The sequence below is a fragment of the Oryzias melastigma genome, linkage group LG1 (genome assembly GCF_002922805.2).
Source record: "Oryzias melastigma strain HK-1 linkage group LG1, ASM292280v2, whole genome shotgun sequence".
Taxonomy (NCBI): domain Eukaryota; kingdom Metazoa; phylum Chordata; class Actinopteri; order Beloniformes; family Adrianichthyidae; genus Oryzias; species Oryzias melastigma.
Window position 1 is genome coordinate 2,878,390 of NC_050512.1, and position 27,067 is coordinate 2,905,456.

The 27,067-nt window shown below is 36.9% G+C and overlaps 1 protein-coding gene across 1 annotated transcript in view; it reads right to left on the reverse strand.

Moving 5' to 3' along the window:
• Nucleotides 1–27,067, reverse strand: part of LOC112137166 (zeta-sarcoglycan) — a gene marked incomplete at its 3' end in the record, with an annotated part of 352,152 nt that overhangs the window by 12,071 nt on the left and 313,014 nt on the right. Inside the window, 1 exon segment of the mRNA XM_024259329.2 lies at nt 17,222–17,309. Within this exon segment, the coding sequence (XP_024115097.1) occupies nt 17,222–17,309 (88 nt within the window).

Sequence of the window (27,067 nt, forward strand, 5' to 3'; positions counted from 1 at the left end):
AATTCAAGTGGATCCTAGCATGGCAAAAAAAACACATTTAAAGACTTGTTTTTCTTTGTTTGACAAAATCAGTCAGTAGAAATAATCATTAAAAAAAGAATAAAGCAGCAAAATGTAATGAAATATCCAAATCTTTGATTTAAAATGTTCTCTTTACTGAGAAAACTGTGCAAAACATGTTAGGCACAATTTAAATTGTTTAATTGAATTTGTTTTCTATTTAATTTGTACTTAATTCAAGTGTTTACAGAAAATCTAAAATCATTGACATTCAGCTGTTTTTATTGTATGTTTGAGAGTTTTTCAGGAATGTTTTTTTTTTCCTTTTCCAGGTTAATGTATTGAAGACAAAATAGCAAAAGTCGCAAAAACAGATTTTAAAAATGTACCTTGCTTGTCAAAGTTTCCACAAATGAGAAAGGTGCAAAATTTACTTTTTATTTTGGAAACAACCCTTCTAGATGGTATAAACAGACAAATGGAACTCATCGTGGACACCTCATTTCTTTATGGCAGGGCTGTTAAACTCAATCGAGGGGCCAAAATCCAAAACACACTAATTTGCAGGCCGAGCAGGATAAACATTTATTGACCACTTTAAAACTAAATTTTTAAAACTTTAAAACGTAACTTTCTAACATAACTATGAATAGTAAAAAGGCAGGAATATTATTAAAGAATAAATCAACTTAAACCTTATATAACTTTCAATATTTTACTATCCATAAAATATATACTTTATCAAAATTATAGAAGTTAGAAATAAACGTAAGATAACATCGGGCCATTAATAACAATAAAATAAAAGGATCTGGAGGGCCGGATCCGGCCCCCGGGCCTTGACTTTGACACATGTGATTTAACACCAGTGTATAGGATATGGTTCTCAAAGCAGTTAAGTTTTTGTGTCTTCAACATCAGAAAGCCACATGAAAACTAAGTATTTATTTATTTGTCACAGAGTTGGAGTCCTTGTATTCTGTCCTCGTGTTTCTGCTCATGAGCAAGGTTAGACGGATGGCGAACAAAAAGGAAGTCCAAGAAATCCGTCAATTTGAAGAGATGTACTTTTACTAGTAATTTCCACTTTCCTGTTCTTTTTCCTTTTTTTCTTCATTTTTTGTAAAATTGAAAAATATAATACAAACAATCAATAACTTAAATCACAATGACAAAATAAAGATATGCAGTTATCCTACTAAATAAATAGTAATTTAGCTCTAAAATTAGCTTAGACTTTGAACACAACACATGAACAATGAACAGTCAGCATTTTAATGTGAACAACTTAACAATATGTGTCTTCTGCACTCTTATGGACTTTGGGTTAATATACATCCTGCTGTTTGCTCAGAAGTCGTGAATCCGAAATATAAAAAAAATAAAAGTTCAATGATGTTTTTTTATTAATCAAGTTTCACTTCAGCAACAAATTGATATTTATATATGTGTGAATAATAAAAATTTAGATAGATAAACACCTTATCTTGCTGTGTAACATACTCATATTTTTACAGTGTTTACAGTTCTTTTCCTTTTTTGTAGCTGATGTTTATGGTTATTTGGCATATCTAATCATCCCTCTCACTCTCAGAAATAACATCCCATGTTCCCCTATCTTCTATTTCCTTCTGAACATTCACACAGTGTTGGCACTGACGCAAATCAGTTCAAGACAGTTTTGCTGACATACAAGAACATTTGTCTGCATCACGTTTGCTTTGCTTCCACCTGCAGTGGACCGACTGCAGCCCACATGGAGGAGCAGGACTGTTAGTCATCCGGGACACTTTTAATCCTCCACCCTCAACATGCCATTCAATATCAAAGGGTAAGGGAGCACACATCGCACCTTTCAGACAATTTCTCATTGTAAGCTCCTCTTAATGAGTTTGAAATTACACAATATTAGTTTGTTTTTGATTTTGTTAAACTCTGTCAGATTTGGGTATTTGTTTACGAAACAAACTGAATGTTTAGACAGTTATTGCTTAGATCAAAACCAACATTCTCATCTCCAAGTCATCACAAATTGACGTTTGGTTAAAGACCCCTCCGCTTCAATAACTGACGTTTTGGGTGTCCCCAACTTGTTGTTTTTTAATGTGATTCCTGTTCGTAAAATCAAGGGTCCGAAACCTTTGGGAGGCACTACCTAATTTGGTACCAGATGCGCACGCGTCCTCGGGATGCGCCCATTACCAGTACCATAATCGAGTTCCGGTACCCTAACCTTAACCAGGTACTGGTTTGCGTACCGCATCTGGTCTGGTTAGGGTACCGGCACCGGGTTTTGGTACCAGTGGGCTATGCGTTGCGGTACTGGACCAGTCCTGGTTCGCCGCCCTGCTGGTTGGAGACCCGTGATTTAATGGGAACAACCAGTACGTCAATAACCGACGAGTTGGGGACACCCAAAATATCAAAAAGTGATGCAGAAAGGTCCCTGAACAAACGTCAATATGTGTTGAGAGTGAGAATGTGTTGTCAATACCTACGCACTTATAAACACTAGAGGGCGCAGACCTGTTGTTTCTTGCTGATGTCATTGATAGAAGATGTTTTGTTGCTATTTGACTTTGTCAATAAAGATTAACCAAGAAGTAACACAGTTATCTCATAGTGTGCTACAATTTTCCTAGTTGTCCATATGCATCAAAACTGTCTTTGTCCATTCTTTAAAAGGACCATATATGGTTGTATAATCCTATATTGTTTTCTTTTTATGCATACCATGTACATGTGGCATCGTTTATATCACTTTTTAAAATATATTTAGGAGTCTTTTTGCCCTCTGAACTGAAGTGGTCCTCGCCATCTTGGATGTATTGGACCAGCAGATTACACGTGACCCAAACCCCAATCCGCATGTAAATAATTCAGAATGTGAGTATAGGAGATAGCACCAACTTCAAACACCGAATTAATTGAGAACTTCTAGCTTAGGACCAATATATATTTATAAATTAGCAAAAAGTTTTTAGTTCCTCACTGTTGGAATGACACAATACAGCTTTGCCCTCACGGCCTATACAACCCTTTCTGAATTTTCATTCTCCAATTAATGAATTAAGCCTATTAAAGCGGCCCCAGTGTAACACTTTTACAACTGCACATCAAAGCATTGAGAGCAGCTATCCGGGTCTCCTCTCCTGAAATTTTATTCAAGCTTTTAAAATAGGGCGTCGAACAATGAAAGGAGATGATGCAAGGAGACACCATTAAAGGATCGAGGGATGGGTACAAAGACGAATGCAGTCAAGCCAAGTAAACACTCCACGCATGGTTGATTTTCCTAAACAGTTCGAGATGAATTTCTAATTGAAATGAGCTTCAGTGCACTTTGTCATTCCTCCTCCTTCACCTCTCCTGCTTTTACTATCTTTGTCCCACACTCCTGAAGATGAAAGGTCACAGTGGTTTCTTAAACAGTTTGTGACATTCATCATCAAGTATTTCTTCCTCACACTGTTTTGTTCTTTCAGATAACTTTAGCGCACATCCACAGTTATGCGTATTTGCATACTGATAACATTCATAGCCACAGAGTATAATCTGATAAAACCCAGGGATTTATCAGACCGAGTTGTTCCATTTTTAACGACATAACTTTCTTTTGCTATTTTGCATTTTACTGCCTGTTCTTAAATCCCTCTACAGGATTGGCTCTTCAAAATGAATAATGCTAGAATTAACTGAACAAGGTTAAAAGCCAGCCCTTCAAGACATTCTGGATTGGACTCTGGAAATATATAAAGAAAGACAGACAGAAAAAAAAGGAATAAATAAATAATTGGAATATTTTAGCTCTGAAAGTAAACAGCTGGAGGTGTGACCATGATGCAATGGCAGGAAATCAGAGGGTCACTGCATTAATTGAAGTGTTCTTCTATCCAACGAAAAGAATAGCAAGCCTTCTTCTGCATCACAGCACACGTTCAGATCAAGAGGAAAAGACTGTAGAAAAAAATACAAATGAGAATACAAGAAACTGCACCGACAATCACCTTTCAATTATACTTAAGAGTCTTCTACAAGTGGGAAGGTGAGATTCATGTACTGGGAGATAGAAATGATTTATTTAGAGTTGATTACAGCCATTAATTTAGGAAGGGATGGGAGAACGAGACAGGGAGAAAGATAAATGATGACTATTTTTTATCTCTATTAATCAACAGCCGTCTCTTCTGTCGAGGTATGGAAGGTAGATGAAATGTTGCACGTATGATGAAAAAAAGCTAAAGTTGTGGTATGCATTCATCTACTACAAGCAAAGACACAAACAACCAAACAGTTAGTCAGCCTTAATAATTATTTGGATTATCAATTAGTTGAAGCCAACTAGAGAACATTCTACTTGAAGGAAACTCACTTTTTTCCTCTTTGTTGTAGATTTTTTATTATTTTAAAACTATTTGAAAGATGTGAAAAAAACCTTCCTTCTTTGAGATTGTTAACTTAATATATATATATATACACATCAAGACTAAAACATAGCATTAAAAAAGAGATGTGTAGGGATCAATCCACAATAAAATCATATATGATCTTTGTGCTACTATGTTGTTGCAATAACACAAGTCATGAATTGTGTTCCTGCAAAATTCATTTGTGTTCATTTGTACAGAACATTGCTTTCAATGTAAATAGTGAAACATTAGGTTAATAAACAAAAGTTCTGTAACTTTTTTACTTCAAACATTTTAGTTTTTAATCAAATTAAATGTAAAGCTGAGTAAACCATCAACTCAAAATTTTGATTTAATGAAAACAAATCATTTTAAACATGACAAATAGCAGAACTTTTGTTAATTGATTCAATTTTTCACTTTTTTCAGTGTCTGCAGACCAGCATATGAAATGGAAATGCTTTGCACTTTGTACATGTCTCTCCAAACGTGTTTAGTGAGTGAAGAGTTCTAGTAACTGTAGTCTGGTCTTCGTTTGATAGAAGAGACAACCACTCCGATTATTCTGCTGAAATGTTGCTTCTTTTTATTTGGATATTTGATTGTATTGTTTTAGGAACTCTTCCTGAGGCTCATTTTCTGTCTTTATCTTAGTATTACCACTTTTTTTGTGATTTGGTTTTCCGATTTTAACCTAAACTTGTTTTTATTATTCAATTCCCGTCTAATGTGGCAACTGTTTAGTGTTGTGTGTCTTTTCTCGAATGAGTTGTGTACCCAAACAGGCAACGTTGGTCCCAGTCTTAACCTTAATAGTCCTTGCTTTATTTTTATAAAACATTCAGGATTATTTTCTTGGATTCCAACTACTTGTGGTGATGTTGACGTCTTAGCAAACATATCTAGAGTCCTGCTATCTTTAGGTTGTGCATAAGAAAGCAGTATTACCAAAACGCTAACAAGCATCTTATCACAAATGTCAAAATCTAACGTATTTCAATGTAGTCCAGCTCTAGTTTGGTGGTTTTCCTCAAGTCTGTCACAAGGGTCACAGGATGAGTATCATCTGAAGTCACATGGTACTCTTTGTCAGGTGTGTCGCTCTTTAGTTTGGGCCAAGTGTTCCTTCTAAGTCTTAATTCTGCTCATTTCCCTTTTTCACAACATTTCAAAATAATTAATGTAGTACACGTGTGAGGATTTTAAATATCTAAATATATACATCAGTAACATTTGTGAGTATTTGCATGAGTTGACTCCCCTTGACTGAGAGTTGAATCCCAGACAAAGTGGAGACACTAACGTGAAACTCACAGAACACACTGTCCAACAAATCTTTCAGCCACACAGACACAGTTAGTGACTTTTTATAAATGGAGGGGAACATTTAGCTGTTCAAAGCTCTTCAATCTTTGAAGAGAAGGCACAAAAGCTGCTAGAATGAAAATAGGGGACAAGCTGTGTTTAAACTTTTAAACTGAGTTTCATTTAGTGAACAGAACTCAGACGACAATAAATCCCCCGTGGAGACAAAAGTTTGGGAGTTTTAATATTATTGAAAAACAGCAAGATTAGCACTTTTTTTAAAAACTGAAATATCTGACTTTTCTTAAATTTACAACTTTAAGGAGTTGCACTTTAGGTTTAGTCTCAGTTTGGAGACTAAATGAAAGTTTGCTCTAACTCTTGCTCTAAATGTTGACTTGACATTCACATCACATGACTAAATGCATTGAGTTGCTGCCATGTGATTGATTAGAAATTTCCCTTAACACGCAATTGGACAGGTGAGTCTAATAAAGTGACCAGTGAATGTATGCTCGACTTATAGAGCCTTATATGAAAAATATAATTAACTAATCAATTATATTTGTTATCAGTTCCTTGTGCCAATTCAGTCCTCTTGCTTTAGGCACCCTGTTGTTTCCATTTAAAGGTTGATACAGAGCACTTACTAAACTTACCACTGGAAATGTTTGTCACACTCGTCCAAAACTGTGAAACTTGTGCCCAAAAAGATTCATAAATGTTAAAATATTCCACCGTTTGCACTTATTGAAAGTTTTGTGGAAAATGCAGCTAGTCTGACTCTTGTAAACATTACATGCCAATGCTGCCCGAGGGCATGCGGGTGTTGAGGGAAGCTGGTGCACTTATTTAAAATGCATACAGTTATAAATGTTGGCTTTCCAAATACGCCAAGGGGGAAAAGGGGGGCCATTTTTTTGACCTTATGGTAGATTTTTCATTCCTGGTGCCTTTTGAATTATTTATATTTTTTGACAAAGTAAAAACACAAAAATGCTATTTTATATTATTAATGTGCCAGTCACATCAATCTTATGATGCCCAGAGACTGAATGTTCAGCAAAACTGACAGAATAGATTGGATAATTCCAGTGCTTGTTTGACTATCTAACGGAAAAAGGCCTTTTGCAATGAAATAATACAAATATAATGTCTTAAAATGTAGAGAACAAGAACATACTACGTCATTTATAATACAGTATTTTCATCTATTCAAATCAATAAATCGTTATAACTCCACATTTCTTCCTTTCTTTTTTTTTTGGACCATGTGCCATTTTTCGAAAAGATTTTGTGATGGAAATTCTTTATGCTTTTAGAAAAAGCTACATTGTTTATCTACGATTTTCAGATGTTAGATAACCCGGTGATCCTGCAGGGCTAAAATGTTGACGCATTTTTATTCTTTTATCACTGCCTCATTGTAGGCGACAGCTTGTGGCCAGCATGTAAGCAACACATAAGGATAAGAAGCAGATGAGACACAGGCGAGTCCTACAAATGTCCTTTTTTCTAGGCGAAAATGTTCTTGCACATTTTTATCTACAGGCATGCTGCAGGCACCAGGTTGTAGTGAACACTAATGGAACACATAAGAGTAAGTGAGAGCAGGCATGTCCTACCAATTTTTCCTTTAATCTATTTCTTCTAAATCCTGCACACTATGCAGGGAGCCCGTTAGTGCTATTTGCACATCTATTGTGCCCAACTTGGCTGATAGAAATGACATAATTTGCGTGAAGCATTTCATGCAGTCAGGGTCAGTGAAGAGTCTGATTGCTAGAGTGTGTCATAAGGAGAGCAGATACCAGCATTGCTTGTATTTCAGAAGTTTGTGTAACTTATATGTTCTTTGCAAATACATCACGATACATTTAGTACATGCACATTTCATTTTAATGACGTCCCTTAAAGTGGCCGCACGAGAAACAAGGGAACTGCAAGACAAAGTTTGTGCTCTCTTTTAGTTGTAGCCGCACCTGTACGAGCCAAATACCTGCAGCACAATTCAATCCCACTTCACTATACAGGGCTTTCATTTTCTTGTAGTTTTTGTTTTGTCGTAGTGTTTCGAACAGGGATTTTTTCAATGTAATTCCAACCTTCAGAGCCTTGTGGCAATCATGTTATATAAGCTAAAAATGAAGTTTTACTATGCTTTTTCTTTTTTTGCAAAAATTTGAAAGTTCTGAAGATTATAATGCCCATCACTCTTGACAATCAGTTTATACTTCCCCTCCCAGAGACAGTTAAGTCGTTAGATTTAGTTAACTGAACCTCTGCATAGACCAGGGGTCTGCAACCTGTGGCTCCAGAGACACATGTGGCTCATTTTTCCCTTTATTGTGGCTCTTTAGCTTTAATAAAAAAAGGCTAATGATTGAATAAATAAGAGATTAGTTATTTAAGTGTTGTCCTTCCTGTTTAGCAAACAGAAAGCAAAAAAGTTCATTTTTACTGTCAGAAATTCGGTAGAAATGATCTATAAATTTGTGTTTTTAATTTAGTCAAATAAAAGTCCCTATAAATGTATTTTGGTGAGTTGCACTAAAATGGTTCAAGTTTTGAAAAAATGCATTTTAAAATAATTTAAAATGATTTAGAATTGAGTGATTTGTGCCTCACATCTCAGAGAATGGCAATCAAAAACTGGGTTATTTCTTAATGTTTTCATTTTTTTTTTTTTTATATAAATAGATTCTATTAAAATGTTGTATATTTTTTTAGAGTAAAATAAATAAAAAAAAAAGCATCATAAAATCCTAATAAAAAATACATTACGTTTGACTGTCTTGCATTTTTGATTCAAGTAAAGTTTCTGCAGCAGGAGGATCTTTTTTGACACAGGGTTGGTTTTATTTTGAAAGTGTGTGCTAAATTAAAACGGTTATATATTGAAACATATGGACAATTTAATAGTAATTAAATTATTGTAATATTTAAAAACTATATTTATAAATAAATGTTAGATTGCCAAAAAAGCATACATATTGTGCATTTTTTAAACAATAAAGTGGAACTTTGTGGCTCTCACAGGTTCTGGCTGGTAAGAAACTAGACCAAAAGGCTCTTTTAGTGTTAAAGGTTGCAGACCCCTGACATAACGGAGGAGACATATACGTTGTAATTTTCTTGTTGACTTTTTATCAATCTGTATTTTCCCAAAAAAGTCAAAGAAATAAACAAAAAATCATGTAGTTCAATGTGATTAAGCCCTTAATGTCTAAAGTTGTGCTGTTATTGTCTCTGTCACTTTTTGTCTCTACATTGTAAGACTAAAACACAATCATCACTTGTTGCCACGCCATGTCTGGTGTGTCCACTTGCAGTCCCCAATTAGCATAAGGAAATGATCATTTTCCATAAAAAGGTTGAAACTGTGAAAGTATACAAGGAAATTTAAATATTTGCTTAACTTTTTACTAAATTTGTGTTTTATACATTTCTTTTATCCTTAATGTAATTGAGCTCAAGCATAAACAGGGTGTAACCAGAACTGTTGTTTTGCAATACATCAGAATGACAATCCTCGAGGCCTATATTATAAATAGACACGGGCAGGAACACAAATTTGAAGTAAAAATAACATGTATCTTCATTTGTATAAGAAAAACCTGTCGATGGATTAAGTGATGCTTTGCTGAGCAAGTCTGTAACTCCAAGGGCCAAGGACAGTGATCTCATACATAGACCTCAGTACATCTGTCATTTTATTAGTGTCCAACTACCAGTAAACAACGTGACGCCCATGGCTCAGTGGTGCAGAAGAATGACTTCATATGCTCCATTGAGTCCATTCCTCCAGGCAACCCATGCCAACACATGAGAGCAAGTGATGAAAATAGCATTGGTCACATTACAGGCCCAACTGTATGTAAACAATTAGCCTTGCACAATTAAAGTGCCATCAAAAGTTAAAAAAATGACAGTACTTATAAATAATGCATTTATAGTCTTTGATGGCCCTGTTAGTTTATTCCCATTTGTTAAACCAATGCTGTGTGTTTTAAGAGCCTCATTATATCCATTAAATTGAGCAGCACAAAATAGAAAAAACTCATCTGAACTCTGCAATACGGGGAGAGATGTGCCGACTCAATTCGCTCAGTGCGCCTGTGTTCCTCAGCCAGCAAAGCTTCAGAAATCTGACATCAGCAGAAAATATGATCACAGCTAAATGCGACGGTTATGTACATCATTGGTTTCTCAGAGGGGGATTTGGAAAGATGTAAATTTATAATTACACTGTGTGATGGGAACAAAATGGCTTTGCGAGTTCTCACGGCGAACTCTAATCAGAATCCAATTTTACCTGACATTGAACTGTTTAAGTGCTACAGAGACGTCACGTTTGGAACAATGACTGAAAGCCACCAAGGATTAAACCCTTTCACAAATGAAAAAACAAAGTTTTCTGCGGAGGATAGACTTTGGCTTTGTATTAGAGAATCTCTTATCAACATTGAAGATTCTGTCTCTGAGTTCTATTTTGTCGTTTTGATGAGATGTTTCTTGAGCCCAATCCAAGAGAAAGGAGGATGTGATGAAAGGCAACATAATTACAGTGTGACGGTACAGATAATCAAGGGATAAATGTAAGTCTTAATGGAGAAAAAGGCAACAAAGTCAGAGGAGAATTTATTAAAAGTAAAGTAAGTACAATGTTGTGTGGAAAAATAACAGGAATGTCCATTGAAATAATCCAGATGAATACAAAAAAACAAAGGCCAAAAAAAAAAAAGGTTTTATGTTGTGGTTCTGCCCAGGAGAATTGCATTCACTTGTCTTTAATCACATTGCAGTTTTTCTTCTATCCTCTAAATCAGGAGAGTCAAATTCAATCACACAGGGGTCCAAAATCCAAACACAACTTAGGTCAGGATAAACATTTATTGAACACTAAAATTCAATTTTTAAGACTTTAAAACTGTAACTTTTTAACATAATTATGAACTAGATATATAGCATTACCTAAGACAATGCTAGTGTTAATGCTGTAAGCTGAATTTGACTGCTGAAGATGCTGAAATTGAGAGTTAAAAATGCTTAAGCTGATAGCTGAAAACACTGAAGCTGATAGCCAGCTAAAATATTAGCTAAATGCCAAAGTAGCCAAAAAAAAAAAACAAAAAAAAAGCAAACAAAAAAACATAGGTTTGCCAAAACAGCAAGCATAGCTGAAAAAAATAGCTTAACTTCCACATAGCCTAAAAAAACGTAAAAAACCCTAAATTAGTCAAAACAACGAGTAAGTAGCTGAAATAGTCCAAAAAGCTGGCATGATGCCAATTCTTAAAACTTTAAAACCATAACTTTTTAAAGATAAAAATGAATAATAAAAAAGCAGGAATATTATCCCAGAATAAATCAACTCAAACCTTAAATAACTTTCAATATTTTACTCTCCATAAAAATATATTCTGTCAAAATAAGTGCAAGATATCATCAAGCCAGTAGTAACAATAAAATAAAGAGATCTGCAGGGCCGGATATAATGAACCGGAGGGCCGGATCCGGCCCCTGGGCCTTGACTTTGACACATGTGCTGTAAATATAAAACAATAAAATACTTAACACAAGGGTATAGCTGTTACACATTGGCTTTGACTTGTAATTTCATGTATGCATTCCAGACTCTTCAACTCCAATGACTAATGAATGACTATTTATCAAAAGTTTCAGCACAATGAGCCCTGACCATGTCTGAGAAATAAGAGCTAAAGTCCAAGACAGATGTAACATAGTCATAGGGCAAATAGGACTCGTTCCAGCCCATCAGTGTGATCTCAACACTCTAAAATGTCATTTGCAATCAAAAGGAACTCTAAGAAATGTAATGAACATGAAGAAACTACAGACTTTTTTTAAAGTGAAATACTACATACAAACAATACTTTTGGACACACTCTTCGCCTCACAAGATTTTTTTTAAAAGAACAGCATTGCATGCCATTCCTAAAACTTGCTCTGACAGACTCCCATGAGGCTTCCATGAACAGTAGATAAATCATTTCAACCCCGGTATGACACCAGTAAGGACAAGCGGACTGAGGCTAAAGATATCTGTTCTGTCAAATAACAAAAGATAAACCGAGTAAAACAGGCAAACAGCAAGGCACATTAAAGAAAATTGAATGATTTGATTTGTTTTCACTAAAAAGTCAAATTTGATTTTATTTCCAGGTTTTATTATATATCTATGTTAAAAGTTAGGTTTTTAAAGTTTAGTTTAAAGATATGTAGTTTTAGAGTGTTCAATAAATGTTTATCCTGTTCGGCCCGCGACCTAAAGTGTGTTTTGGGTTTTGACCCCTGTGTGATTGAGATTAACACCCCCGACTTACAGTTTGACTTGACTCACTCATTGATGTTTTCATGATGAGTTCCCCATATCAGTTTATTTCCTCTCAAGCAAAGCAGTCCACAAAACATCCGTATTCCTCTTTTGCTGTTGGTGGTCTGAAAAGCCTCTGCTTAATGCCGGAACATCATCACCTGGGCGGGTGAAAGGGCACGGCTTCAAAACTCCAAGTTCACTCATCATCTTTATGGCAGGCCATTCAGGAGACAAAGATGACAGGTTCTCACTCACTTTAATGAGCCGACAGCAACCCGGAGGAAGACAGGGGATTGGGGTTGAAAGAAAGAGAGCAATAAAACCGAGATGAGGAGCTCAAGGCCAACGCTTGCTCTCAGACCCTCAAGACGTCAGGGGGGAGAAGAGTGTGTGTGGGGGGTGTGTTTGTTGGATCTGTCCTAGTACGATTAACTGATGGCATAGAGTGCTGCTAAACGTTTGAATTCATATAGAAAGTCAGACCCATGTTGTCTCAAGCAATATTTCCAGGCACCTTTTTTACAATTGATTGTTGTTTGCTATTTTCTAAGATAAAGGACGGCATATGTGATATTTTTCTATCAACTAAATATATCAAAAGTCTGAGCACTGCTAATATTCATTTACTATTTTCATATATTTATGATATACTGTTATTGTTTTTTCTTTAATTTGAATACGATTTTACACCTGTATTCATTTTTGCATGTTGCCTTTTCTTTCATCCGTCTTGATTTAGGACAGATTTTCTCTGATTGATAATATAACATCCAAACATCAATCTCAGTGGGGCTGTGGATCGTTATCTGATTCAATTCACAAATCAAGCTCAACGGTTCACAAATCAAACAACAATTTTTACTTTTTCTTATAGTGTTTCTTGATATGTGTGTCTTTTTACTGGACACATGAAAATTAAAATTATATGTATTTATTCATACCTTTATTTAGAACAGAAGATCAATATCAACAAAACTGATAAAAACACAAATATGTAGATAGAAAGAAATGGTGTTCGTCAACTTCCTCTTTTCTTTTTCTTTTTTTTGTCAGCCTTCTGGTTAGGTTAAGCAGTAACATAAACAACAAAAAAGCATAAACATCACTGTTGTTTTTGATCTTTTAACTTCAAAACCTGAGAATGGTCCTCACAGTTTTTCCATCCTCAACATTCTGCATCACTTTACGTTCTACGTTGATTGTATTCGCCCTTCTGCTTTCGCTAGTTTTACTGTGAAAACAGGAAGCTTCAGCAATACAGAGGTCTGTTTACCTCCGGTGACGATAGCACGGCACATTCGGCTTTGTTTTAGCTCATAAACTTCAAATCTAACATTATTCTGCATTTCAGGGCAGTAAATACATCGTTCCCGAATAGTATTTTAGTGCACTCTACTATATTTATAAAGATTCCGAATCAGTGATCTTGGATGTCGCAAATATTCGTCCATTGCTCTTTTTTTATTACTTTGTTGCACAAAAAAGACTAACAAGTAGTTAACCAACAATTAATAGGGTAAATAACAGTTTAACTATTCAACAATGTTTCTTGTTAGAAGCTACAATAAATGTTTTGTATTTAGCTTCTATGTAAAGTAACTGTGGAACGGTTTTATTCCTCTAGAACCGACAGACGCCCTCAGGTGTCCTGCTGTGCAGCTGTGAAATCAATGTGATAAAACTCAGTTTAAAATGAACTTTAACTTTTTTCTACGTTCGTTAACTGATATTTTATTCAATTAAAGGGCGAATATTGCCTGCATTTGTAGTTTTTGGACAAAAGCAATATTTTATTTTAATAAATAAGGCGGAAGACAAACTTTGATCTGAAGGCTGCAAGGCAGCGCAGAGCGCCCGCGGTGGCAGCAGAGCGAAACAGAGCTGTCCGCTATCAGAAATTTTTATGAAATTACAACCTTAAAACCTTCATTCTATTAAAACCTTCATTCTATGTTGCAAAAACAGTTGCAAAAAGCTTTTGTTAAAATGTGCAGACAAAAAATTTTTTTGTCTATGTAATTTGTTTAATAAACTGCATCCACTGCTGCCTGATATGAACAAATATGTCTACCCTCCATTTCAGCCAAAAAGGCCTTTTTTACTATTGTTGCAATTGCTGTAAAGTTAAATGCAGAAACACCTTTCAGCTGAGAAACAAGAAAAAAAACAAGAAATTTACCCCAAAACACTTAACAATTATACCAGTCACTTAACTTCTTTTTTTTTTTCTCTGCAATATTTAAATTACAACATAATTCAATACCGACTTCTACATTGAGGTGTCAACACTACTGACTTTAGATATGTTAATGTACTAATCCAAATGTTTACTGACCGTGTTGCACCTTATGGAGAAGCAAAAACAAGCTGTTTCCCCAGTGAGTTCCAGCTTCAAACACCATGTAGTCCGTGTTTTGTTATCCTCACGGAGCCATCAACACCATCTGGGTCGGCCTTAGAACGCAGACAGATGGATACATCATCCCCACGTTAGGCCTAACAAGCAAGCTAAAAACTCGTTTTTACCTGAGTTTTGCACATTGAAACCACTAAGAAAAATAGTCAAATGTGGCTATGCACAAACAAAAAGTATGTCCAAGAAAGGAAGGATTTCTGTTTAAGTTTTGTCTCTGGATGTTTTAATAAAGCACTAGTCAGTCAGCTCCTAGCTTGAATCTGAGCAAGCAGGTTGGGTTGCAGCAGTTTTCACATCATGCTGCTGCAGCTTGACGAGGTTGGCTGTAGCAGTTTGCCATCTAGCTTTTGAACAGAATGATTCTGCTGACTGCATAAGAAGCACGTAATCATTCAGACACACACGAACACTGAAGCAGTTCCGTTGGTGAGGAAAGCAGCTTTAGGGGAGTTCTCGCTGCGTGAGGTGCCCCGTCAGGGATTTGGAAACTTTAAAGTGTCAGAGGGGGGAAAACTGAGAATGAAGACATTGTACATGGCTGCTTGATCGGCAAAGAAAGGATGTGTACTGCGTTTCCTTTTTAAAACATACTAAAAACAAAAATATCTAGATTTCAGAGGTTTATATACAATTTTCAATTAATTATTTTCAACCTAATCCATTTTCCGGTTACATTTATCAATTTAAGTGTGTCCAAACAGATGCATTTAGATTGATGTATTAAGTATTGTAAAACGTGCATGTTCATGTCGTGTTTCATTTCAAACTGCATACTCACATTTCAGTTGCAAGGGGCAAAATGGACCTGAATGTTTCACCAAATCATAGACTGAAACCAAAAGTGTTTCTGACAGCATCAATAAACGGCTGGATATCAGGGGGAAGTGGACCTAATTACTGGCAAAAGGAAATGAGCGAGGAAAGGCCTTGTAGCCCAATATTATCAAGGGACAAGTTGACATAAAGTAGAATTCCTCCAAATATGTATAGTAGATTATGTAGTAGATCAAATAAAAAATAAATAAAAAAAATCCCTGTACTTGACAGTTCGCATGACCTTTTTTTCTGGACCTGAGCAGCTGGCTTTACTCTTCACTTTCCCCTTATGCTCAAAGCTGGGAATACTCTGACTCTGAAAATGCCTCATATGACAAAAAACATATGTGTGTGCATATTATCCATCCGTTCGCCCATCCGTACATCCATCCATCCATCCATCCAACCGTCCATCCAAATGTCCATCTTTCTGTCCGTCCATCCATCCATCCATCCAGCTGTCCATCCAACCATCCATCTATAAAAATGTCCATCTGTCTGTCTGTCCATCCATCCAACATCCATTCATCCATCCAACCAACCATCCATCCATCCATCCATCCATCCAACATCCATCCAAATGTCCATCTGTATGTCGTCCGTCTGTCCATCCATCCATACATACATCCAACCAACCGTCCATCCATCCAGCCGTCCATCTAAACATCCATCTGTCCAACCATCTATCCGTCTGTCAATCCATCCATCCATCCAAATGTCCATCTGTCTGTCCGTCCATCCATCCAGCAGCCCATCCGTCCATCTATCATCCATCCCTCCAACCATTTATCCCTCTGTCAATCCAACTAACTGTCCGTCCATCCAACCAACTGTCCATCTGTCCAACCATCTATCCATCTGTCAATCCATCCATCCGTCCAACCATATATCCACCTGTCAATCCATCCATCCATCTATCTGTCCAAACATCCATGCTTCTGTCTGCCCATCCATCCAACCATCCATCCAACAGTCCATCCATGTTCTTAACCTTCTATATCCCTTTCAGGGTCCTGGCTGCATGTCAGTCATTTCTCTAATTACTTTCTAAAGAATGTAAACAGACATAACAGACTTCTTTTAAAGCTAATATGTTACAATAATGGCACACCTAAAGAAAATTGAGCTTTTAAGGCAAACTGCTTTTGTATGTGTCGGTATTGAAAGGCAGAAAGTGACTGGATCTGATTCTGGGGGAAATAATGTAACTTGCCGTGATATGATGACATTTAATGAATGAGAAGATCTATACATTCATGACAATCTGTCTTTTGTTAAAAAAAGGAAATAGTGCACACAATTCCTTTTTTAAGCTTGCTGGATTTTTTATTTTGTTTTATCTATTTTTGTTTTAATTTGGATACTCCAACGATAATGCATTCATCATATTAACTGGCACTTACCTGTCTGTTTGAATTTAAAATTACTCTCTTAGAGCTTTTCTCTCTACCTCACAATATAAACAAAGCCCAATGCCTCTTTTGTGTCACATATAGAGACCTTTTTGGATTTTGGCATTTCACACTTACCCTGTTCTGCCTTCAGTAGAAGAAGAAAGTGAGGAATGTGACAGCACCTTCCATCAAAGAAATCTTCATGAACATAAACGTTTGTTTTCTAGTTTCAATTCAATATATATTAAGACGGAATACATTTCTAAAAGGTTTTCTTGACCTTAATCATAAGTCATGTTGCATATCTTTTTTCTTTTGAGTCACCATTTTCTGTCAAACATTAGGGCCTCACTAATTCAATAAGAAAAATGGTTCAGAAGTAAAAAAATAAATAAATACACTTCTGAGAATGGAGAGCATTTAGCGTTGTTATCACAAAGAGGGGTAATGCAATCAGGGAAGAAAGTACGAGCAAAGCCAATGACGTCGTCTTCTTAGAGAGAAGTGACGCTTGCAGGGACCTTTGGAAAATGCGTCTTACCCACAGTCAGCTGTCCAGTCAGCTTTCCTTGGTCGTTTCTAGCGTTGACGGTGACATTTCTGTCTGACTGAAGGATGAGTGGATTGTCCTGTGGAGGGGAGAGCAAGGAGAAAGGTTAGGAGAACAGAATTATTTGAGTTTGCTTTCTAACATGAACATACTGCTGGCAAGTATGATTGGAGTGAGTGGAAGAGTTTTTCTTCAATAATTGTGAGCATTTATTGCCTTAAAAGACTCTCCAAACATGTGGCCTGACAACACTTCTTTGGACTTGATGCTTTTGAGGAGCTTTTCACGATGCTCCCATTTGTGCAAGTAAGGGTTGCAGAGTGAGAGAATGCAGCACCAAAACAAAAGCTGCAGGACATTTGTGAACATCTTTCCAATCACACCAGGTTCTCAGTTTACCTATTGAGCTGCTCTCCAAACACTGTTACAGACATCTTAGTCTCACGCCTCATCTTGAGCTCTAGTGTTTCTGATAACTGCTGTGGGTAAGGTGTTTTTAGCACTTGAAAACTCCTGGCTACCATCTTCACATGTTTTCTCCATAAAGAGACTGGCAGCTCACAATGTTCAATCTTTAAGGTCAGATGCTGAAATAGTCTGGTCTTAACTGTTTTGAATCCTGTCTTAGATTTTTTTTTTTTATATATTTTTTTACAGGTCTTAATCTAAGAGAGTAACATTTCTTTTTTTTTTTTTCCCAATTTTTCTCATGTTAATGTTTACAGTACTCCCCTCTCATTCGAGGTTTGGGTCCGGAGAAATCAGCGAATATTCAGAATCCGCGAATACAGAGAAAACCCCAACAGCCGAAGAATATCCGTTACCAATCCATATTCATCAAAAACACTTCTGATCAAACTTTGTAAAACATTTATTAAGGAACATTGGTGTATTGCTCAACATATTTTTTATTTATTTAATTCAGAACAAAAGACTGTGTAACAGTGACAGCATACTTTATGACATAGATGAGGAGTTTCAGTAGCACGTGCTTCCTTCTTGAAATAATAAACACCTGCTCCACGATTATGTTCTTCAACATATCAGGACAAGCATCTTGAGTTGTCAGAGTTTTTGTGACAAACCAGTTAGAATAAAGAAAGGTGAACACAGGAACACTGTAGTTTATTATGTTCTTCACAGCTTGTAACTTATTCAAACTGTTCTACCAACAAGGAGATATGCTCACACCTTTTGGCAAATTGAAACCAACATTCAACCCATTGTGAAGCTTTGCACCTGGATCATATGCACCTGGGCTACAATCCCTTCAGTATTCACACAGTCGTTTCCTTCTATTTTATTGCCTCATTGCTTTGGTTCAACTTCCTTCCACATTTTACAGTCAAACAGTGTCTCATTACTCTCTTTCTGTCTCTCCAAAAGTGAAACTGGATTGTATCCATTATAACACAAAATCCTAACTTCCATAAATTATTCAAAACAGAGCTCCATTTAGAGGTGTGTTCATTTGAATTTATGGTTTGTGTTGTGCTAAAAATGTTGTCATTCTCAAGGAAAGCGAGCTAAGAGCATGTCTGACCCTGACCTCTGTTCTACTCCCTTGAAGTCTCAGTGAGCCACACAATCCAGACTTTAGTTCACGTTTATTGGATGTGTTCTGCTTTGAATGCACAGTTTGCAGTTCGCTGCCATTTTCATTAGGGACCGAAGTCAATCTAACATCCCACTGTCTGTCTCCCTCTCATCGCCACCCTCGTCATCATCATTCTTCCTGTCTCTGCTGTATAACATCAATCTCCTTAAACACTTCTGTCCTCTCCCCTCCCCTCCTTCATGATATCTTTGCACTTACCGCTTATCCTCCTCTTTTCTTTAGTCATTTATTTGTTTTATGTTAGTTATTTATTTAGTCTGGATGATTTGAATTGCTGACCCAATTTGAACAAAATTAAGATCTAACCACAGTTCTGTTTGAATTCTAAATGAGAAATGTGATGACATTGGAGAGTAGTTTATCTAATAGAATGGAGAAATCATTTTTCCATGTCCTCTATATTCCCTCTTTACCTTTTTAAATGAAAAAAATCATTTATTCTTTATTTGACATGACAGGCTTTAAATGGACAGTTAATATTTGTACAGATAGAGAAGATATGGGATGAAAAAAAATGATGCTCTGATTCATAAAACACAAAATTAGATGACAGATTTTCCAAACACTGGACTTATTCTCTATGTGATGTGTCAAAGGTTAAACAATGCTGAACAGATATAAACACATGCACTATGGGAGGGAATATTTCAAAAATAAATACAATAGGCTTGGGTACCATATGTTGTTGCACATTAGTTTGAGAATGCATACAAATGTGTTATTTTCTGCTGGCTGATAAATTATCAAAAATACTGCCGTGGCTCACACTTGCATACTTCTACCAATGTATTCACAGTCTCTCCTCTGGACATGTCCGAAACATCTTAATCTGGCCTCTCTGACATTATCTCCCAAATCTCTAACATGTCATGGATTCATTCCTGATCCTATCTATCCTGGTCACTCCCAAAGAGAACCTCAGCATCTTCATCTCTGCTACCTCCAGCTCTGCTTCCTGTCTTTTCCTCAGTGCCACCCTCTCCAGACCAAACAATAACCCTGGTCTCATCACAGTAAAATTATATTTTAAATATATAATATAGTGAATTACGAAATTCATTTTCAGTTGAATTACGGTCAACTACGAAAAAAATAATAAAATAAAATAAGCTTAAATGTTTTAAATCTGCTGCACAACAAGATACAACATTTGCTTAATTATCTCTTATGACTTTCTCTGTTTGGGTCATAGAAATGTCAGCAAAAGTATGAGAGAGTTTTCTCTTGAGTCTTTTTTTAAGCTTCAAGGGAGACAAGAAAACCCTGTTCAAAGAAAAGATATACTCTTGACAAGAGTTTGCATAACCATGCATGTCAACTTGTGTCTTAAGTGTGGAATGCTTTTGAAGATAACATCTTACTATCAGACAAATCTACTTAGTCACAATTACCCCCTACAACACTTATGGGCTAATACAAAGAGAGTTAAAGTGGAAGGAATCTAGGAGTTTTGCTTGAAATTCCAACCAAATAATATCTTAATCACATGCACATGTATGGAGGTCGACACGTAAAGGGTCATAGGCAGGAGCGACTGCATCTCAAAGGGAGTGCAGGTGTGTCTCAGTTTCCTTGTGGCTCGTACAGCCATGAGTGACATTGTGAAAATGAAATGTATGATTGTTGTTCAAGTGGTAAATGTATTGGGAAATTTTTGTGAGGACAATGCGAGTTACACTTATAATGTATTTAGAGTGCTGTTGTATGGTGCCCTAACGCTGCTCTCTAGCCATTAGTGAGGCGCATGTACTGGTTTCTTTCTGACAGCGCTCAAAAGCGGTCACACATGGTGTGCAGGTGGTAAACAAAATTTGCACTAACAAACTCTGCTTTTTGAGCACAGGGCGCTCAAAAGTAGTGGAAGTGGCGCCTAAGGAGCACACAATGAATGGCACTATGTGGAATCTGAAGGTTTGAAAAAATCTAAAATCCTTATGATGTGCCTACATCTCACCTATTTCACCCTGACTTACCTTTGGGTGTTTTTTTAAGTGCTTGCTATCCCCTTTCACCCATAGAATGCCCATTGAAAAAAAATGAATGCATACATTTTCACACTACAGACTCACCAAGTGGTCTACAATCTTAAAATGTTGTGTAGGCCACCTGCATGCTTGGTACAGGTTGCCTATTTCTCACTTGCAAACAGCTCGTATCCACCAGAAAGGGTAGTTGTGACGAAGGCAGGGGTGGGGAAACCTTTCCATTCGTGGGCCACAAAGGGTTCTAAAATTTGATTGAAGGCCAGACCGTACATATACATACATAAATACTGTTTTTTTTTTTTTTTTTGGCAGCTGATCTTCATTCTTTTTCTTTCCAAAATAAATCTCCACCTTTCTAGATGTCCCTCCACTAACTTCCTGTTTCACTACTGATCACAATGTCATCTGCAAACATCATGATCCACAGAGACTTATTTTTTAAACTTTTTGTCAGTCTGTTTGTCACCAGTGTCACACAACTGTCCTTCTAATGTCCCACTTTTTTTGGCTAACATTTACCTTTAACACACTCCTGAACTTCTTTATTCCACCTCCAGGTCTCATTATTTCTTTTTTTCATTTCAATTGACAGCATCTTCTAACCAGTCTCCCTGATCATGTAAGCTGAAGCCAACCAGCTCTGCGTCCATTCCTTATTTTTTCAACTTTCATCGCTTGGTCCTCTGCTCTGCAATTATTCTCTTCATCTTCCTCACCACCAGAGTCCTCCAATATACACACCACCACCCTGAGCTGCCAGGCTACATTCTTCCCAGTTGTCTTTTTTTTTAAGATTACTAAACTTGAAACTGGCTTACTTTACAAACGTTCATAACATTATCACCACCCATGTGAAACGTGTAGTTTTTTTAACCACTTCATCATGGGTACACTGACTGGTTAGTAGTGTTGTACCATTGAGAGAATGTGAAATCATGCATACACGATAGCATCTATGTCTTGTGTTTCCCATCCATCCTTGTCTTCTTGGCTTTTGTGTTTGTCTTCTAATCTCTAAATAGCCTGTCATGATTCAAAATATGCACACATAATAAAGAAAAGCATACACACATCACACACCCTCCAGTGAGCTGACACGACACACCAATGCTCCATTAATTCAGTTAATAGTTTAATTTCACTTTGATTATAAATATGTGCGCAGAGCTGCCAGCTTGAGCTACTCGGTATAATTAGTCAGGTAATAATAAGCTGTGGACTGCTAGCTCATCATCACAGCCTGCAGCCAGCATGTCTGATGGGCTTAGAGAGATCCCTGAGCTCCTTTGTTTCACTGCTTGTGTCACTGATTGATCAACAGTTTTGGTCAAGCCTGATTGTTCTACAGAGTTGTGTTTTTTTTAATTCATTTGTTTTTGTATGTTCATAAGCTGACAACTCTATCATCTGTATTGCCTCATACATACATACCATAAAACAGATAACTTCAAATTATGATAAACCATCTAAAGAAAATCACGAAAAAGAAAAAGCCAGATAACCTCTTCAACTTCCTTCCTTGTGTCAATTGGACATTCAGGTTGGTGGGTGAAGTAAAGCATTAGTCCCATGCACCCATATGAGGGGTTTGACCTGTACTGGAGGTGTGGGTTTTAGGGTTGGCCGGGCCCATAGAGGGTCATAGGGTCATAGACAGGTGTGGCTGCACCTTAATGGGAGATGTGTCTTGCAGTTCCTTTGTGGCTCATGCTTCCACCTTTAGGCGACGTCTTGAAAATGAATCATGAGATTGTCATGGGTATAGTAAAAGTATTTGAAAGGATAATGTGATGTGACAGGATGAGCTAATCAGGTTGCTGCACAGGTGTAGTCATTTCCATCGTGGTAATATGGGTTTCGTTGCCTTTGTTAGGACTAGTCGCTGTAATTCAACGTGTCTCCCCATCTGTTCTAACTTGCCGTATGGACAGCGTCGTCTCATCCTCCCAGTGCAGCTGATAAAGCAGTTGCGCAGGCGCTTCTGGGACTTGGTGGCCCTTTGGAACTCGTGTTGTAAAAGGACTGACAGGACTACATTGCTTGAACTGGCTTATTGTGGGTTAACAGTGGATGTGTCTGTGTTCTCGTTTTTGTTACAATTAACCTGGTTTAGTTGATATCTTGAGGGTGATGGCGCTCTCTGGACTGGAGGATTTGTTAACTGTGTTGCTTTTAGTTTCTTTTTTTTAAGCTTCTCTTTTGGTTTGGAGCCTATCTACAACAGTGACTGGTGCGCCGGTGGAGGTTCCCTCTTTTTCTGTGTTTTTGTTTGTTTAGTTACTGAGTGACCAGGTTTCTGTTAGCAGGCCCCTTGTAGTTTTTATCCTGTGTGTGTTTAATGGCTGGCTTTGAGGGAAATGTTTATGATTCATTTTTAAATTTGGAACCATGTCTCCTCCTGGTTCAAGTCCCCATGTTTATGGGGTACCAGAACCATTTGTGCTGTCACAGTAAGTTACAGGTGATGCTGTTGGATACAGTGTCTTTACGCTAATAGCATTAAATATTATTATTAAATATAGAGTATTAATTATATAGTTATTGTCTATTAATTATACAATAATTAATAATACTTATCAACTATTAATATTATTACACAGTGACCTCTAGCTATTAGTGAGGTGCATGCACTGGCTCCTACTAACCTACACAAATACTGCTCGCACAGGGTGTAAAGGGTATAACAGAGGTGCCCGTAGATGCCTGTAAGATTGCACACACAAACTATTCTTTGTCTAATTTTCTCATTTCTACAACCAGGCAGCACACAATGGCCGTCCAAATATCACACAGCTTATCCTCAAACAGCATAAATGGACTCCCTGTGAAGTGCACAGGATTTGGGGGAGGGTTAAGAAAACTTTAACTAAATCTATACCTGAGTCTCACCTACATCACCTTTATGTATATCTTCAGTGTTCACTACAACCTGAGGCCCACAGCATGCCTGTAGAAAAAACATTTTATGAACATTTTCACCTTACGTGCTCTCTGGCTGGTCTATGGTTTTAAAATTTCCTGCGGGCCATGCCCATTTTTTACCTGTGGAAAGCCTGTATCCACCTGTAAGGGCAGTTGTGACATCAGCTTTTGCAGTACGAAACCACTAAGTCCTGCTAAATGTTGACTGAACAGGGAGTAGGGGATGCTGGGTAAAAACAGTGTACAGCCCAACATTACCATTGGGGTCTCAAAGATCTGTACACCCCATATTCCTTCTTAAGGAAAAAACGTCAAAATGTGAAATATTCAATTTCCTTTCGATCAAAGGTACTAATAGAATTTTCATATTTGGCAGCTTTACATATCATTACATGGCTTTTTTTGTTTCCTTTTTATATATACAGTTAGCGTCTTATTTTTTTCTGCTTTTGCGTCCAAGAGTACAAACTCATTCATTTTCTAACCGATGACTTCAATTCAAACTTTTCCATATTTATTTTGTTAAAATGATCAAGTGTTGTTTAAGTGTGAGAGCTAAAAGACAAACAATAAAAAAGACAAGAACAAATACACTACTTATGTTAAACTAAAGTTATTTGATCATTTTCAAACAGGTGTCAGCAAAGCGAACCCTGAATCATAATGTCTCGCACACAAAGCGATTTAGTTTATTAAAAATGTCAACCACACATACAGTGTACAAGCTTCAACTGAATAGCATCAAGCTGCGCGTGTTAAAGTGCCTTTGAGGATTATCCACTCCTCATTTTGACTTTAATTATGCTAATTAGCAAGGACTGTTAAATAAGTGATGTGTTTGTTGGTGTACGGAGCTAATTTGTTATTTTTAATCCCCACAGCCATATAACAACAGACCATAAACTTTAATGCCTCATAGTTCTCTCTCTTTGGGTAGTTAGATTTAATATGACTAAAATTCTTAATGAGCAAATCAACGGCCTAACCATATATTTAACAGGTCACAAGTGAACTTTACAAGCCATTTTTTTTCTACAATGAGATCAGCTAATTCTATTTACCGAGATGAGACCTGAGCCAGTGCAGAGTCTATACCTGTGAATGATAGTTAGATGGTACAATGATTACATATTCCAACTCTAATTGTTTCAAGTGTATAGTCTAAATATGTAAACTTGAATCACCGTTAAAGAAGACATTTTTTATTGTTGTATTATTTTTTAGGGGTGGAATGGATCACAAAACTCACGGTCACGGTTTTAGGGTCACGGTTTTAGGGTCACGGTTTTAGGGTCACGGTTCGGATCATATTTTGGATCAGTAAAAAGAAACAGCAAAAAACAACAACATAAAAGCTAAATTAATTTTTGGAAAAGCTTAAAAAAATATATTAAATAAAACATAAAAAGTACTCCACACAAACAATATATGTAACATCAAAACATTTGCTCATTGATGCCTATTTATTAAAAAAAAACATTTTTAGACTTTGGACACAAAAAATATGCTAAAACATGTAGTTTCTAATTACATTCACATGTCTTGAGACCAAATCTACAAAAACTGAGAGAAAAGAATGCTTAAAATTTGTGTTGAAAACATCACATCTATCTGGACTTTAGGGCGTGTAAAATAAAAAGACAATCTACATGAAATTGACGCAAATTCCATTCTATGTGAACGGATAATTCATTTTTTTCAATCTACTTGATTTGATTTTATATGTACATGGTTTACACATTTGTTTGAATAGAAATTCACTAATAATCTATGTATTTTTTTAAGTTAATTATATTGATATGAAATAGTTTACACACTGTAACACTTATTAGTGAAATAATAAACCAAGGAGATTGTTAATGGCATACAGTGTTACAATTGTTCTTCTCCTGGAGGGTGTTTCATTTTGGCCACTAGGTGGCGATCGCATTACAACATCCATCCATCCATCCATTTTCTTGACCGCTTCTCCCCTTTCGGGGTCGCGGGGGTGCCGGAGCCTATCCCGGCTACTGAAGGGCGAAGGCGGTGTACACCCTGGACAGGTCGCCAGTCTGTCTCAGGGCCTCAATCACACACACATTCACTCTCACATTCACACCTAGGGGCAATTTAGAGTCACCAATTAACCTATGGAGCATGTTTTTGGACAGTGGGAGGAAGCCGGAGTCCCCGGTGAAAACCCACGCATGCACGGGGAGAACATGCAAACTCCACACAGAAGGGTCCCAGCCGGGATTTGAACCGGGGCCTTCTCGCTGTGAGGCGAGAGCGCTAACCACTGCGCCACCGTGCAGCCCGCATTACAACATTACACCTTATTTCAGAAGAAAAAAAAACTGTGCTTCAGACCACAAATAGTTACTTTAAAATGTTTTCTTAAAATAATTTGAAAAATTCCAGCCTGTAAACTTATAGAATAGTTCATTTAGTCATCCATCTATGTTTAGGTCGACCGAGCGTTAGCATTAGCCGTCTTATAGGAAATTCTATAATATGTTAGCATCAAGCTAGCAGACTTTGGCTCAGATCATTCTTTGCATTTAGAGATCGATTATTGATCTAGTAAGCTTGAATCGATTCAAATCGATTGATTGATTTTATCAAACCAGCGCTATATTTTCTGCTGTGATAGTTGCCATTAGACCCATTTTTATTGACCTTCAAAAAAGGGCAGAGCAAACCGTACTTTTTGAGACTCAAAGTAAGCTGGTAGAGGAAGGATGTGCTAAGAAGAGTGTTCTGTTGTGATTGAAATCAACTCCTCATATTTGAACTGTTGCAGAACATGTTTGGAAACATCTTAGAAGCAGGAGGTTCTTTCAACAGCTCCCTGGCACAAGGGAGAAAGCATTCATGGTTCCAGTGAGATTTAAGAAGTACAACTAAAAGTTTGAGGTGTTGACTTGGTCAGCAAATTGCCCAGATCTCAATCCAGTGGAGCGACTGTGGGAAAGACAGAACAAACAACTGGGATCCGTAGTGGCTCCACCTCACTGCCTGTTGGACTTAAAGGATCTGCTGCTCTCATCCTGGTACCACAAGAACTTCAGTGTTTTGGTAAAGTCAGTGTGCCTGTAACAAGACAGGGCTTATCAGCACACTATTAGAGGGGTGGTAATTTGATTTTGAGTATAAAAGATCCGAGGCTTCTCTCAGCTGCTCTCACGGCACATCTCAAAATGACTGGTGTGGTCTGATTTATCTGAAAGGGCAACCTGTAAAAAGCTGACAACATTCAATTAAATATAAGTGACAAACTGTGAAAATGGTTACTGAATTTAAATGTAAAGTTCTGAAATCTGTAAAAAA